The 18,150-nt window shown below is 33.8% G+C and overlaps 1 protein-coding gene across 1 annotated transcript in view; it reads right to left on the bottom strand.

The window, feature by feature from the left end:
• Positions 1-1,855: 1,855 nt before the first annotated feature.
• The window catches only part of LOC150108573 (uncharacterized), a 21,712-nt gene continuing 5,417 nt past the window's right edge, over positions 1,856-18,150 (bottom strand). Inside the window, exons 2-3 of the mRNA XM_090416014.1 lie at positions 14,337-14,573; positions 1,856-3,086 (exon numbers count right to left, since the gene is read on the bottom strand). Of these exons, the coding sequence (XP_090272140.1) occupies positions 2,923-3,086; positions 14,337-14,573 (401 nt within the window). The 3' untranslated portion in view covers positions 1,856-2,922. The remainder of the gene's footprint in view (positions 3,087-14,336; positions 14,574-18,150) is intronic.

The following is an 18,150-nucleotide window of genomic DNA, read 5'->3' as shown; positions in this document are numbered from 1 at the left end:
AGTTATTTTAAGAAACTGATTGTCTTGGAATGACTTTGTCCTCAGAGAAGCGATCAGCGTAAATAAAGACATCCGTCACGAGATGAGTAGTCCGGCAACGATAAAGTGTCGAGTCACTTAATAGACGGAGTAACTGATAATTTCTTCGGCCGAATATTCCGTCTCCTTGAGCACCCTGCTCTCAGCTTTCGTCCATTTATCCTGTACATTAGTTCACAAGACTTTCCCAACTAAACCAGCGCCCTCTTTAGATAATTTATCCACGCCTTCTTCACCTTAACCTAATTCTCATATAAAAATTCCCGTCCATTTAAAATGATGATTTCGCTCTTTACTTAACTTAAAGAATTTTTCCCTGTTTTTATGAAACATTCTAACCGGTGTTTTATAACTGGGGAACCAGCCACATTCCGTATTCATGTGGCTTCATGCCAATACGCATACCTCAATTCATGTACAAGGACATACGCTAGGGCCAGCGAAGATGTGAGTACTGTCGTCCATTATGTTCCAGTGACTTTCTTGACGAATATCAAAAAAAAAACAACAAAAAAAACATCAATTATGCATCAACCTTACAAAGGATCCCAAAGAATTTTTCAGCAAGACTACAAGGAGAACTCGACTAAAATTTCATGATAACCATACTGACAGCGTTGCCAAGGTAACCCTTCTTGCTTAGATGGGTTAATAGATGTGTAGGTTTTACTTTTCTTCTTTTCTTTCCCATGGATGGTTTCGATACGGCTCTCAAGAAGCGAAATGGAGTGTCGTACATTCCCCCTTGAATATTTTAGTTAACTTAAATGCCTCGTTAGCCATCAAGTTCCTCACGAATGCTCAACATGACCGAGTTCTCTATCACTGTCGCCTGTCTTTGAAGTATTTACTTAAAGGAAACACGGAGACATCTTAATCCCGATCTCCTTCAAACATTAAACTGCGGGGAGTTTAGAGAAGTTATTACTTTCTTTCTTTCAAGGAGATGCACGCGCCATACTTCCTTTCTTCTGCACGTGCGGTTTACGAAGCCACCATGAATTCGTTCAATTGTTAGTGTGCGATGAAGTTGAAGGTGATTTTCTTTATCCTCTCCGTTAATCTTTCTTAATCTCCGTTTCGCGATATTTTACCTTCATCAACTTCTTGTTTTCTTTTTTGATTTCCCGTGATGTTTGCGCGTGCTGGGATTAATTTATTTGCCAAAGTCCACAAAAGAGCCATTTGCTGAAATCTAGCATTCAAACCGGTCATGCGTTGTGTGTGTGTGTGTGTGTGTGTGTGTAATGTGCGAAGAAGTAACGTCAAGCGAGAAAAATGTTTTTTTTTTAAGCTTGTGGAATAGAACATTGAGTTGACATTAGTCGTCTGAGTTAGCAACAGCCAATGCTTCCGTGTAGACACAGAAGGACAAACAGAGGTCAAGTTCTCGGCTGAGAGGAAAACATTTGAAATACAACCAGTTTATTGTAATTTGCTGAGTACTGAAGCAATGCATCAATTAGGAGGTTAGAAAACAAAGCGAGTGATTTTTTTTTTCTTTCGTTTATGAATAAAGACATCAACAGAACAAAAACAGCTATCCTGTTTGAATTCCGGACAGTTTGATCATACTTTCCCACTATTTTCAGTATTAGCTGCTCGTGAAGCATGTTTCACTGGATATCTAAAAACACCTTCAATGAAATATAATTCAAGCATCAGTTAAAATAATAATTCGCATGTTCAAAATGAATTATTTGATTTGACTAACAAAATACACGTTATGATGTTATATGACTGTCTAAACTGTTAAATAATATCAAAGTGCATGGAACTAAAATAATTTATTTGTGCTTCGGATACAATTTGTTATTATGGATGAACAGTTCCATCCCGATAGAACTTACATTATGATTATCACAGTTATAATTTTCTCATCCTATCTCTACATTAGTAACTTGTTAATAATGCATTTATCGCATTTAACCTTGTGAAGGTAACTCAAGAAGAATACTTTAATTAACAAAATTACTTCACAGTTTCAAGTAACATGTAATCGTGCAAGAAGCATTCCTTTTACGTGCAGTTACAGCATGACGAGGGAGATATAAAGAAGGTTAGCATTCCTTAATATAATGAGGTAGAATTTAGTAAACATGGCAATATATAAGCACTACAGAAATCATCTGGGATCCCGATGATAATAAGACAAATAGAATTTTATATTCGTATTGAAATTTCTATATGAAGTAGTGTAAAGTAATGGGTATTGAATCCAGCTTTACTTAAAAAAAAAGGTAATCATAGTAAGTCAAAGAGATTGCAAATAAGTAGTGGTTATTCAGTTTTAATAATTTATTTAAAGAATATAAACTGCACGATTGCAATCAGAAGCAAACCATAAAATACGTATACAGGTGCATCTGCAAATAGGAATACATTCTGTAAAATACAAAATCAAAATATGTAAATAAATTAGGATGGTTTGGTTCAACCATGACGACTTCTTTGCCATCTGGTGTTCAGTGTACATTCGGATTATTAATATGATTCATTCATGATTCAACTATACGCACTAAACATCAATGTTTATGTATGCACCCGATTGGTTCACTAACTAGAATTAACATCTACTGGTGAGCAGCTGTTATAGGGGTTGTTGTACAACAAAGAGAGATACATTCGATATAAAAAAAAAGCAGACTCAAATTATGGAACATTACTATTTGATGGTTAGTTGTAATGCAGGTTAGATAAGGATAAAATTATCCACTAAAAGACATGAAGAAATACTTAAAATGGAATTTTTTCCATCAGGGCTAGTCACTAACTATATCAATATAAACAATATACAAAATTGTCATGACAAATGTAATACATTATTGCTTTTCACTCAGTGATTCAGTGAAATGTTGGCAGTTTTTGCTGGCACATCTTCATTCATCGGCAATACACAGAGAGAATCCACACAGAAAGAAAAAGTGTGGTGGTAGTGGTTAGTCTATGAGTCACTCCTCTTGACACAGACGCGGCTGCTTCTACCTTTTTCCCACTTCGGGAATTATCTGCAGAATTGGATATGCCTACTTCTTTCCATGATCCCACTGAAATGGGAAAAATAAAACTTTGTTTTAAAGATCCTCGACAGACAATTATACAAGGAAAACATTCTATGTTTAAAATTGAATACAGTATGCTTTTCGTTTATTTTTAATGAATGTGTGTGTGTGTGTGTGTGTGTGTGTGTGTGTGTGTGTGTGTGTGTGTGTGTGTGTGTGTGTGTGTGTGTGTGTGTGTGTGTGTGTGTGTGTGTGTGTGCTTAATTAAAGAATATGTAACACTTCAAAAATGGACTAATTTTATTTGATTAACGTCTTAAATAAAACTACAGCAGGATTTAATGATTAGCATGAGCTTCAACCTTTATGTTCAACTTGGCAAACTGATCGTGTGCAATTTCAGCATATAAGGCCAATTATAAGGTCAAATGCATTTGATGCAAAAGACACTTGCATCATTTAGCATATTTAACCATCACTATTCCATAAATACAATTTTAAAATTAGACAAAAAATGTTTTAATGTATTTCAAACATATCCACCTACATTTCTTTCCAGCTCTAAACCAATATTTAAGTGACTTCAAAAAGTTCCATGTTGAATATCTCACGTAGGGATTCCATCATATTATTGTGACTTTTATCAATCACGTCACTAACGTATAATGGGTTTGCGACACAGGAATTGCCATAAGAAGAAAAATAATTTCACACCATCATTGTACTTTCTTATAGAAAAACATATTAAGAAAAGTGCAAAAAACGCAACATTACAAGAAAGTTTTCGATATTGAGATTATGTAACGACTATTACTTAAAAAAGAAAATGCAAAAAGGATTAGTGTAAGATGATAAATACGATATTACGTTCACTGGGCGAGATTAATATACCACGATCAGTCTGCTACAGGGTGTTCGGGATAAATTTGACATATTTATAATTAATTATATTTTTCCGTAAGTTACATGTATTAACACACACTTCTCTTCATTTAAAAGTTTGGACCCTTCTTCATTCATATACAAGATGTCAGAAAGGATGGATAGCTGGAACCCACCTGAATCATGGAAGAGAATAACTTGTATCATGATGATTCGTGCCCGCCATCAAAATAAGGATATTACGACTGCTGCCCAATGCTCCCTGAATACAGTAAAAACAATCAGGCATGAACTAGAGACTTGCAATGGTGACTACGAGGATGTAGCAAGAAGAAAGATCCCTAGCAGACGATCTGATTGCGTTCGTACAGCAGAATTCCTCGCAAATCTGCAGGAACAGGTGTTGAAGAACCCTGGCATTGGAATTCGGGCTTTGTTCGTGGAGTTGCTAACTGTAGTCAAGCCCTGGATAACAAGGGTAGCCAATGGTAGGCCGTATGTATGGCAGCAGGATTCGGCCCCTTGCCACACCTCTGGGAAAAGTCAAAAATGGTTGTCTGAAAATTTCTACGACTTCACCAGTCCAAATGTTTGGCCTCCAAACTCCCCAGACCTTAACCCCATGGATTATTTTGTATGGGGCGCAGTTGAAAAAGACACCAATCGCACTTCCAGTAATACAAAAGCCCAGTTAATGGATAAAATTAAAACAGTTTTTGCGGCCCTTCCCAGGGAGACTGTAGCATCAGCTTGTTCGAGGTTCCGAAGCAGAATTGAAGCTGTGATCGATGCTAATGGTGGTTATTTTGAGTAAATCTTGTTGATAGTATTGTAATTAACTCTGCCTGTAATGTTTTTTTGTCAATTCATTAAATTTAATAGATACAAAGAAGATTTTCTTTTTCCTTACGAAACTGTCAAATTTATCCCGAACACCCTGTATATGTCTCATTTGATCTTTCGCTTGAAAGACATCAGGAGAATCCTCGGTACGCTGGTTACCAATAAGTCTCCTTGTCCAGATGATATATCTCTAATGGTGCTCAAATGTGTTCCGAAGAATGAATATCTGTCGTATGCCGTTTATTTAAGGGGTCACATGCCTCTGCACCTAACTAACAGCATGAAAGTAGGATTATAACCAGCCGATCCCCCAAAAAAGGAAGATAAAAGTCGTTCATGAAAGTATTATCAAATCTTCCTCACCTCATCCTCTAGAAAGAATAGAGAAATTCATCAATAACCAACTTCTTTATTACCAGGAGGAAAACCAATTAATTAGTGATCGCAAATATAGATTTTACCACTCTCATTCTACAACAGATCTCCTAACCAACGTTGTCCATCCCTGGACGCTGGTCATCGGAAGGTTTGGAGAAACTCATGTAGTTGCTCTTGGAATTTCAATGGCATTTGATAGGTCTGCTTAGAAGGCTCCTTATGATACCATCTTATGGTATGATTTAAGTCTCTTGCAACTGGATCCTAGGTTTCCTTTCTGATGATTTACTAAGTGTGATGGTGGATGGTTTCTCTCTCCTTGGATATGTCTCTCATTAATGCGGTACTCTATGCTTTTATCCACACACTTTCTTCTAACATTAAAGACCTTCTCTAGTTCACCTAATATCCTATTCGTAGTTAGGACTTTTTATCGGATGTACTCCACTGAATTCACCACCACTGCCGCCATTCCTTTCTTCTAAACATATACAAAACACGAGCAGCGGCCAATCAGAGTCAGCTTCAAACTTATGGATTCCTCAAGAACTAGAACAAGAAGTGCAACTGTTCCAGAAACACATCTACAGATTCCTTATTTTTTCCTAATCACTTGTCCACACTCGACACTTCTATGATAGGCTCTTGGACCTCTCGTGAATGTGTGGTTGATAATAATAATAATAATAATAATAATAATAATAATTATTATTATTATTATTATTATCATAATAATATAATATAATAATATAATAATATAATATAATAAAATAATATAATAATAATATAATAATATAATAATAATAATAATAATAATAATCAATTCTTAAATCAGTTTCTCCACAAATCAAAACTTCCTTCCATGTACTGATTTTATATTTAAGAAACGGCGGTCTAAATAAGCAATGTGCTATAGAAATATCTCTAGAACTTTTAAAGCAGCCAGAATTTCTATTAACACTTAATAACTATTAAGAAAGCTGCAGCAGAACTGTCCTTGCCCTGTATAGTTATGATGTATGAAAACACATTTCATAGCATAAGAAAAATCTTCAAGTTAAGCTAATTAATGAATTAAAAACCTTCCGAGACAGGTCACGTCTTAAAAATGTTTGGTCATTTTTAAGACGTCATTTATCTATACGAAATGACGTATACTTTCTTTCTTTCAAGTACAATAGCATGCTTGCGGCTGTTGCTGAATCATCAGCAAGGAAACTTAGTTTCAATTATTCGTTCTAATTTTATACGTTCAAAAGAAATCGCAATTTTAGATTAAGTTGCTAAGGTAAACAAAAATTAATCCGCTGTTTCTCAAAATTTTTAATTTTGAGAAACATATTGCTGTACATATTGATGTACAGCAATATGTTTTCATTTTAAAATATATCATTGGTGTACGTATAACCTTCAAAATGATCAGGGGCGGTTCGTTCATAGGTACTGCGGAACTGCAGCACCCCCAATTTTTCTGGATATATAAATATCTTTATTCATTTATTTATGTTTGCTTGTAATATTTAATTTTATCATCAACAATCCTTTACAATTCTCTTATGTTGTATAAAAAATAATAGAAATCCATCTTGTAGCACTTAGGAGGGGAAAGGACGCTAGCATCACTGTTTACCACAGTGTCATATTGCTACGCGCGCAAGCATATGCACGTCATAGTGAGATGCGAGCTATTAGTGTAATGCGGCACTGTCTATCGCGCAGTTCCATTGTTGTTTATGTGCAGTTTGCGCCAGTAGTAGAGTGTTCGTAGTGCTTATCGTGTTTACTCCGTCTCTTTAAATATTTGGACGTTACAATTAAAGGATTTAATTGTAATGTCCAAAAATTGTAAATCCATTCCTTTAATTTCAATTAAAGGAATGGATTTTATTTTTAAGTAATTTTGAATTATACCAAACTGTATAATTTTATCGATAATAAACAGTATTTTTTCATGTTTAATTTTTTTTTTAATTTTTACCATAATTTTGATATTTTATCCAAACACGTATACACTGTACTTACAGTGTGTGTATATTTCGAAAGTTGCAGCGCCCCCACAATTTCAAGCCACGAACAGCCACTGAAAATGATTATCCTGTAAATTAGTTTTAAATATTCTTAATGATTACGGACTAGCTTCAGAATATCTTAAGTGCAATTATCTAAAACCTCATTTAAACGTAGCTGGTTATTTGAAAAAGAAAAGAAACGTTAATTAAACGTCATTTTTACGTAATTCTAACTTTTATTATATCGTCTCCCTTCTGTACTTTATTTTTAGGAATAGTTTAAAAATAAACTATTTATGTGGCATAAGAATTTTATTTGTCCCTAGCGGCAAATAGACCAGAGACCAGGGGCATTGATTCTTCATGACTTATTAGACAACCTGAAGCATCAATGAAAATAATCCTACGAGCATGTGTGTGTGTGTGTGCGTATCCTTCGGAACTTCTGAGTCCTTCCTTACTCAATCACCTTCTAATGTAGTTCGTTGCTATCCCAGACTGCACTTTATCCTCTATATTGGTCCCAAATGTACCGTCGATTCTTCGTGTTCTCAAAATCAAGCAATTCAATTGTACTGTACCGCCATTGCCTCACGAGATTCGAGTTTATCGTATCTGCCAATTGTGAACTGTGTCCATCTATTAATATTCATTTTAAGAGAGTGCTACACAACACGCCCAGCTATTTTTTTCTGTTTTTCCTTACGAACGCTATTTAATTTAATTCGTTGCCGCTGGCAACTAGTACAAACACGTGGCAACCTGCCCATTAGGAAACTTCCACGCTTAGTGAGCACAGCGAGGGCGCTGCCCTCGTTTTTACAACGCTGTCAAAGTTGATAGCGCATCTTAGAATCCATTACACTTTTGCTATTGATGCTTGAACTCAACTCTCATATAAAATAAAAAAATAAGTGGATTTCTTTTTTTTAAAAAAGTTTTTTTCATAGTGTTTAAGGCATTTTAAACCGAATTGTTTTAGAAAGAGAAAATAGAAAGAGAACGACAGCAAATCAATGACTTATTCAGCCTGTAACGTCTTACTCAGGCACAACAAGCTCACCACCCACTCCCGGAATGGACAAGAAACCTTCAGAATTATATCAATCAGTCTTCCAGAAATTTCTGAGAATGTTAGAGAACTGTTTGACTAATACAATAAAATCAACATTAAAGAGAATTATCACTGCATATATTCCCACATTAAAATAAAAGGTAAATGTCAAGGTCCTCATTCATCAGCATCAGGATAATTAGCAGTTTATAAATGCTTAATTTCAGTGTGAGGTTAGCAGACGGTACATGCCAAAGAATACAATGGCGTTACTTATAGCTCTGTAATTTTGTCTACCCGAACCAGAGCTTCACACTAAAATAATTAAAAATTCATAAATTAATTATTTGTAATGCGCATTAATAAGAACGTAGAGTTTATGTTTTTTTTATTTGAAAATTTTAATTAGAGCAGCTAAAAAAAGTAAATGTTTTCCATTGTACTAAAAATAAGAATAACTACCTTGTTCTCAAATTATGGGTCCGAAAGCCAAGGATACTTTAGCAGATCGTAGGCCTAAAGGGCCTGTTAGCACCGCGGATTATTTATTACTAGTAAGTCCATTGTATTGACCATGAAATGACTTTACTTTATATCAGCTGAGTGATGCGAATGCATCATTGAGGTTAGTTTGCATTGAAAACAAAACAAACTTATTGAAATTGCTTTTGTTCATTTTTTTTACTTGTTATTACTTAACTAACAAATAATTTTGCAATGTAAAACTACTATCTGTAAAGCTGTCGAAACTGGGCCTAATCGTTGCTAAGACGACTTTTTCTGAAGATGAAAATTAGTCTCTAAATCGCTTGGAGAGACATTAGAATAACGAAATTTTGAAAAGAGAAGTTCATGTACGTGAATACATATATATATATATATATATATATATATATAAGTTAAAAAAGTTATGGAAATGCGACCGCAGGGAACAATGATTTCCAGAATCCAATGAATACGTATATATCACTTCAAATCAGATTTAATTCTACGTTTTATTTCCACTGCACAAATTTAAAAATTCCAAAGCAGTATGTGAGGTAGTCATACCATGAAGCTCTCTGTTCACCTGCTATTGAAACTAAACTATACCAAGAACTATTTGCACTGCCACATTTTACAAATACAAGTTTCGATATGATATCTTATAATATATATCAAAAAATTGACGAATTCCGACAGATGACAAGAAAGAGTTTCTTCCAATTATGTGTACTCAGACCGAATTTCCTAATATAATACTAATTATGGCACGTATCTTCGCCGCCCAAATATGGTATGAAGCAATTTTTTTAAAGAAGCTGATAAGAAAGAATGAGATAATGATGAAACTAATACAAAAATATGAACATTTTATGTTTATATTTACTATTATTGCATATTTTCTATTAATTTGGATGTATTTGATAAATCGTTTCATAATTTTCTATTCCGCATATTTTAACGACACAAAGTTTAAATTCTCATCGAACATTTTGTCTAGCTGCACGTTAGAATAAAGACGGAGAAGATAGTCGCTTGAGAAACGACTATCTTCTCCGTCTTTCTTTTTGAATGCATGATAGTCTATCCACGAGGGTGTGCTGAAAAGCTGTGATAATCACCATGAAGGAATTGAGGTAGAACCATGTAACTTATACATTATTCTACATATTCCCCACGAAGTGTTGTTACAACGCTGCTGCATCATTTGCAATCCTCTGAGAGAAAAGTCTTTCCCTTGTTGCACAGACCAGTCCTTTTTGTTCAAGGTGTTTATCAGAACTTTTCAGCCCCTCCCCCATACCCAATGCACTAATGTTTACATTTATTCAGTGAATTATTTTCCAGGTTTAATAAGGATAATAATAATAAGAAACCAGACTTTCAAAAAGGACTCTAAGCAGACTATTTTACTAAGCGTTTAGGAACAAGAAATAAATTCCAAGAGTTACATAATAGAGATCTTGGTTAATTTTCGTTGCCAGTTGCTTTGCGAGTTGGAAGTTTGAAGGACAACGTTTGAAAACAAAAAGGTTGTTCCCATAAATTTATAATTTCAGATAATGTTGTTTTATATAAATGTCATAATTAAGGATACGATTATTGCATTGTCGACAAAAATGAACGGTTCAATTCACACAAAAGCATCTCACAAAATATTCCTAACACCTTCCATGGTTTACAAGTGAACAACACAACTGGGATCCAATGTGTCTTCTTGTGGTTACATTTGCGTGTTGTCAAATCCAGACTTTTCAACAACAGATGAAAATAGTGCGGACAACCAAGTTTTACTCCTCCACAATCCATCTTAACAGAGCACACATTATTCCATCTATCGCTAGACTCAAGGTTTCTAATTATGGCATGAGTATGATTTTAGTAAGATGTGTGAACATTTTTAGGCACTTTCTATAAAAATGCATCGTCTTACATTTCTCGGTTATACTTCGTATGAGCTTTCGCTCAATGAAAGTGGGTTACACAATCTTACATGCTGTCCTATTGAGGGACAGTTTCTCCATTTTCTTCAACAAGCGGTTCAAATCCCACTGTGGTATGGATATTTGTGACTGTCTTTATTTAGGTGGCAGCAGATTTTTCTTCGTAAAGTGGGAAACTACCACCCTGATTACTGTAACCAGAAGTGGCTTGAAAGAATTTCCATGTCTGGTATCTAAATTAGGGTTCTGGGATTATCTAACACGGCCCACCCAAGATACTAATGCACCATAGATTGCAATCCGTAAGCGGGGTGTTAAAGGTTTCAATTCCTGCAAAATACAAACCGACCAGAGAACACAGCTACGATACATGATATTCTTTCTTTCTTCTACAGTCCTGGTTTCTTCGGCATGCCTCTAAATAGCGGCGGCCTATTACTGTTTGCTTGTGGGTGGATCTGTATGGAATATTTATGCATTGAATTCAATAACCTTTAGAAGTAGAGAACTTTAAAATCTCGAACACTAAGACTTGCAATATGCCATCCAATCACCTGCACAGGCGAGATACATTCTAGATGATTTCTTTGCCCGGTCTTCTTCTTCTTCACATTTCAGCTCACTAAGGTTATTTCTCGTGATCTTTTGAATGCAAATAAAATGGCATTTTGCAGTCCAATTATCCGTCGACTATTATAACTCCCTTCTACGTAATTAGCATTCATTTGTATATTAGGCTCTATTGATGAGTTCTATCCATACTTTTCGAAAGGGCGTCATTCTCTTCATCAACTATTTATTCACTACAAATTATTACAGTTTAAAAATTCATTTTTTTTTTCATTGAGCGTCCCCTTGAGGCGTCTCTAAACAGTCCTAATTGCAAGCAGAATTCCTTCTTATTATCGTAAGGTTAATGCACCACCAGCATCGAGAAAATCCAGTGATTTAGAATGGAATTCCATGTTGAAATAAACTGTTCCCTATCAGTATTAATAAATGCAGTAGCAATTTTTAATGCATATTAATTCGGGCTTTTATTTAGCTGCTCAGCACAAACAGCAGGCAAGAACCAGTTCTTTCTCAATCCCAAGGTTAGTTCATCATCTACACTTTCTCTTACTTTGATATGCATTCTTTGTGCATGCCTCGTTTCATACAGTCAGATTCCTTTCTTTCTTTTTTTTTTTTTCCATTTCGTAAATTTATGACTCACGTTTTGCTACCATAGCAATTTAAATCTGTCCAATATGTTATGTACGTCAAATTCGCGCACTTCAGAGGATCCAAACTGTTATTAATAAACTTTCTACTAAGCTTTTTTTTCCGCGAATCTTTATTACACGTGTTAAACAAGTCGAAGCATTTGTCATTGTGGCCACAACAATGCTTAATTAAAAATATTTTACTTCCAGGCGTTCTGAAGCATTTTCTGTACAAAATCAATCAATTTTCAATCAATATTCCAGATAGCGTATAATTTTTTTCGTATGTTAGATCGTGAAATAATCGTAAATGAAAGGAGAATTAGAAACTAATCATTATTTATTATGTTATTCTTTAAAATAATATTAAAATACTACCGATAAAGTGCTATTTATATTTTTATGCCTTGAAGAACTGCCTGAAAAATACGTTAGGTTACATTTCTCTCATCAATGTAGGCCCAAATTTATGCTCGTTTCTTGATATCAATGATTTTTGAATATTTTATACCTCACTAATGTGTCTAGCTATCGGTAGCAAAACTGAGTTAAATGACTATCGGATGCTAATCTGAAAACGTATTACCACCGGGTTCTTGTGAAATTTTAAAAATACCCTAAAACGAAAGAAGCGGAAGTTGCAAACGTTTGTGACCTTCTGCGCGGGGATTTCTTGAATTTCATTAAACATTCATAAACTAGGACGCGATGTTGATATCTTATGATATTTTGATTGAATATAATAAAATAAAATATAAAAATTATAAATCAACAGATAACAAGTTGATAACTTCAGAACGCCTTCTTTAGTTGTATGGCTCATATAAATATACTCATTATTTCTAACCATGATTTAAATTAATTCATTTACATAAAGTCATTTTAGAGGATAGATGAGTTTCATCACCGGTGGGATGCTGCCATCTCGCTTATCGGAAGCCACGTTGCTTGAAAAGGTTCCGTGTGTGTGCTCTGTAGAATAGGATTTCCGATTAGTTAACCCTTGTCCTGCCCCACGGTACTAATAGGTACTAATATAAGATACTATAAGTTAACAACTTTCTGTGGGGGAGTCACATTAAAAAAATTAAATTGTATCTCTATTTCCTTCTGTTTTCCTCTCTCGTTTATCTTTATAAGAGTTTTTGACCGCTGATGAGTTAGTTAGTTAGTCTTATAGAGAGGTAGTAAAGTTCTTCTTCTCGCAAAAAAAAAAAAAAAAAAAAAAAAAAACAGAAGAAACCAAGCCAATTACAAGACATAACTGGGATTCCTGCTTTCCTTAATTACAAATAGCCAATTCTTCTCCCCCCCCCCGTTTTCTTATATTTATAAATTTATCCCGTTTCCAGGTTTCCCTTGCGTGACAGGCCATTCAGCCGCCTCAATGGCCTATCACGGCCAAGTAACTTGGCTTGTTTTGAAATCTAATTAATACTTGGAAAAGTTGATGAATTCTACATGGTGTGTTGCGATTGTCAATTGCGCGTATTTTTCTGCCCTTCTTATCTGTTTTGCGGAATGAAAAACTTGAGTTTGGGGGAGGAAAAACCCTTCCACTTCCGTATGAAACAGGCTCACCTTCAGTAAGAAAACCCTGATAGAAGCTCTTCACGTCCAAGATGGGATTCAAACCCAGGTGTTTCCAATCAAAGAGTACTGTTGAACCTGAGAGTTACGGTGATTCTTTAGAATATTATCTTTTTTTTTTTAATTTAAATTCTAATTTTTATTTTTGAATTCTGGTATTACACGTCTAATTTTGTTGATTTTTTTTTAATATTCTTTAGCTATAATTGAATTTCAGGTGAGTCTCATGCACCTGGCTAATTTCCCAGTTTTATTAAAACAGTTCGGATATCTTCTCCTCCTCCTCCTCCTGTGGTCATATAAAAATTCCCCGTTTCTAATTACATCGTATGTTATTTCATATTCTCCCTTTTGGTAAGTCTGTACTCATAAATTATATTTATCTTTATATCTTTAATTTCACTAAAGATAAGGAATGATAGTATAATTTTATGAGCCTTGGAGATAAAGGGTGTCCTCATATTGAAATCTTATTATCTGTTCTTTAATTAACTGTTTGAGCAATAATATGAGAATATTAGTTTGTAATTAAAAGTATTAAGTTAATATGATTTATTAAACAGGAAAAAAAACAAATAAAAATTATACCTTGGTTTCATTGTTATGAAAAATTTAAATAAAAATATAAAACCGAAATATAATTTAATATCTTGTTTAATCTTTCTTAATGGAATTTCTTTTTTTTTTTAATTTTTGTAAATGGAAATGGAAAAGTTTTGTTTGCTTCTGCAGTACATATGCATTATTGGGTAAAGTCAATTACTTTTTTTTTTGTTTACTTTCGAGTGTTATTTTAATTGTCACGACGTGTATGGCCTGAAGGAGACTCCTTGAAACAAATGTAGTATATCCGATAAAAAAATTTAAATGTTAACTTCCTTCTCTTACAAACTGTGCTGTACACTTACCTCCGCTTTTGCCTGGGAAGTCTCTGTAAGATATGAAAGGGGTTGATCTGGAAGATGGGTTCTCTGCTGAAGGAGAGTCTAAATCGACGACTGTTGCATTGTTTCCATTTCTTCCCTCACGGCCATTCAGCTGTAATAAGTCACTGTTTTCGTAAGCGACGTTTTCTTCGACTGCCCCTGATCGCGACTTAGATTGACTTCCAGCTGTTACTTCTGGCTCTTCGTCCTTTTGTATTTCTTAAACAGAATAAATGAAAGTTAAAATTAGGGGACATATTCTCTATTATGAAAAATGTAGCCTTAGAATTGTGCAGAGTACGATAAATTTGCTGCCATTCAAAATATCGTTTCGGTTCTTTTCTCTTTAAAATTGTTTCATGCACTGAATAAAAGGTCATAAATTTAGCTCTCCATTAGTTAAACCGGATCAATAATATCGTTGCTTTTAGTCATTTTTGTGTCACGTCAGCAACAAGGAAAAAGACTACCCAATTGTATAGGTCTGGCTAGACCAATAAACGATTTTATTGATCTGTGAACTACTTCAGTCAGCCCAATGTTTACTTGTTACATAACATAACTCTAAAATGACATTGTGAGCAACAGACTTATTGCGTAATACATTTTAAGAGAAGACAAAGAATGAAAATAAGTAATCATTATAGGGGTCTTCCATAAATTGTTTAAAGCTATTATCCGGATTACATCACCTAACAAATCACTTGGTTTTGTGAAACCAAGATAGCATATTATAAAATATCATAATTTCATAAATTATACTATATATTATAAAATTAAATATATTACTTTATTTAATAAATTTATTATTAGAGTTATATCTATATAATAAACAAGTTTTGTTTGGAACAAAAGACGGATGAGAGAGGGATGCTTCCATTATAAAAATCGGAATGCGCTTGAGTGGAAAGATGTTTTTGCCACAAATAATCTTTCAAAATAGGCATGAAAAAAAAACACGAAATATGTGATATTTTGGCGAGCTACAGGCTAGTCATAGTATTTTAATATCTCAATTATATGCGATCATATTAATATGGTTGATTTTTGGAAAAATACGTGTGGCTTTTAAAGCAGGACGGAGTAACTGAATTATGTTCTGTGAGTTTCTATATTTATTAATACCTAAAAATGTTCACTTTATGCAAGTATTTGTTTTACTTTCTTATTCTAAATTCCATTGTAGGTTGTGGTTACAACAAGGGTAGTACATAAATGTGCAGGAACCACAAAGTTTACCGCGTTATATACATTGCTAATATTAAATCTAAAACGTTGTCGACCTCACTGTGAATCATTAGTTCGGTCATTATAATAGACGTTCTCATAAACATGCTGTTTGGAGCAGTGGTTAGCCACCTGGAGACGTGCGTGTCAGTTGGGTCAGACAAAACTCTCAAACAAGACAAGATCAAACATTTGGGATTTTTTTTTTGTTTTGGACGTCATCCATATTATATTATTCACTACAGATGTCCTTCTACGTTAAAAAAAAAAAATAATTTTTAAGAAAGAATATTATTGTAATTTTAAATTCTTTGTACAATTTTATATAGCATATTCGTTATGGTATATTAGGTCTAGAGTTTGGGAATTCCCGTGTACTTCCAAAAACGAATCCTCATGTCACTGTGGAATGGTGTGATGTAGTTTGTATTCCAACAGGATGGAATTCCTGTACGTTTTTGTTTTCTTCCTGAAGTGAAAATTCATGCCATGATCGTTCCCTTAGCCTGCGGATTGGTTGTTTATAGACATTTATAAAAACTGCTATCCAGGATTTTGTGTCTAAACCCATTCGAATGTTAGGACTGCCTATGAACAAACGATAAACAAACAAACGCACATAAACAAACGATGTGCATTGTACTGAAGCAATTTTGAGAACCTATATGTAAACACGAATAATAAATTATTTAATAAATACTTTATCAAGCAAGTGTCTGCTTAGCAATGTTTTTCAACATTGAAACTCCGTAAATAATTTTGAAACGTGAACAAGCATATAGCTATGTGATCATAGCTACCTAACCGTTCATTGTCGGAGCAGTGTTGATCCGATTTTTTTTTGTTTCCCATAAAAGGTCCTCTTAAAGCATACAATTAAATAAAAATGTTGTTGAATAAGTTAAATATTACCGATTTTCTTGTTTTCCCCTTCTCCATACAACTTCACATCTTGACAACTTATATTCAGCTTTCATTCAATTTTATAATCAATTTACAATTTAATTGATTATTAAATTAATAATAAGGAATTACAAATTATTAGCTTGGTTTTAGGGCTCCCGCAATTATCCAAGAGTACCGCAAACTTTTGCCATGTGTTACTGAAATAAAGTAATCTTTGGGACGCATCGATATGAAAATTTTTGTAGATTTGTAGATTTAATCAGATGATAATATATTTTTCTTAACTGTGTCGTCTTTCTTCCAGTAAGGATGCGAAGACACTTAAAGAACTCATTCAAAAGGTTAAGGCATGAAATTGTCGTTTTATTATTGCTACAAGATAGCTTGTGTGTTTCTTATTATTGCTGCAAAAGAGCAATGAAAGTATTTTCTTCAGACATTCCAAACGAGTTTAACTTAAAGATTGTCAGTGTGACAAATGACTACCGTTACAAAAGGAGTTAGCAAACTGCAATTAAGGCAATGACCTTTCTTGTTTCTTTCACAAGATGAAACCTCACGGGACTTTATAACTGTGTTCAATGCTCAAAGGTAGTATTTAAATCGATGAAACCACGTTAATGTTCAGTGAGTGGCAGTTTTTGTAGCATTTAAGCACAAAGCTTTCCACCATTGATGCATAGTTTATTATCACGACTTACAGTTTTACTTTTATAAATAGTTAGTGATACACTGCAATAGAGAATTTAATTACACGAGTTTTATAACAGCACAAAATATCTGTACACATTCTGCGAAAGAAGTGTTTCAGTAACCATGACAATGGCCGTGTGGTGCTCTTTGGTTGTTGACTTTTAGCATTAAAAGCTTATTTAAACAATTCGCTGAAATGGCACTATTTATGTATTGATCTTTTGGTAAACCACTCACACAACAGAGAAATGCAATGTCTATTTATTGCGGTTTAGCTATAATCATAATTTAGCAAATAGTTGGACAGTGCGTGTAACTGTTGGATATGGGAGGTGATAAAGGTGATACTCGTTCTGCATAAGTAATAAGTTCAGAAAATAACCCTGATTTGGTAATCCATCAAGTGAGAAATTAAATCTTAACTGAAATACGTAAAAAAAAAAGGTATTAAGTTGATATACAGAAATTGATTAATATTTAGTCTCAATTTCAGCTTCAATTACGTAATTATACAAATGTGGAAGTGTATTTTACATGTGATTTTATTGTGAGATTGTGAAGCTGGAATTGCCACCGAAACCAATAATCAATAAGCTCTAAGAAGTAAAAGGATTTATTTTATCTTTTTTTTTTCAGTCAATGAAAACAATTTATTTCTATGTAATACTCTTTCCTTCAAGACTGATGGCCTTTAGCTAGCTATAAAAATTATTCCTATTTGGAAGAAGATATTTGAAACGTTTAGACCAGTTAAAATTTTAATGAAATCAGTGTAATGTTTTCACTTTCAGTTATATCTTTTGTTTTCTAAATGTAGTTTCAACAAAGTTTTAATTTATCTAACAGTGATTCATGATTGACAGATTTTTTATAATATGTAGATTTGGTCAATAAATTATTAATATTTTATTTAAAAATTATACGGATTGAAGGGTAATTTATCTGGGATATTTCAACTTTTTAAAATGCG

Source organism: Typopeltis vanoorti, chromosome 3, assembly GCF_054136105.1.
Source record: "Typopeltis vanoorti isolate ZY-2024b chromosome 3, IOZ_Tvanoo_1.0, whole genome shotgun sequence".
Classification (NCBI taxonomy): domain Eukaryota; kingdom Metazoa; phylum Arthropoda; class Arachnida; order Uropygi; family Thelyphonidae; genus Typopeltis; species Typopeltis vanoorti.
This window is presented reverse-complemented; position numbering and strand designations above follow the sequence as displayed.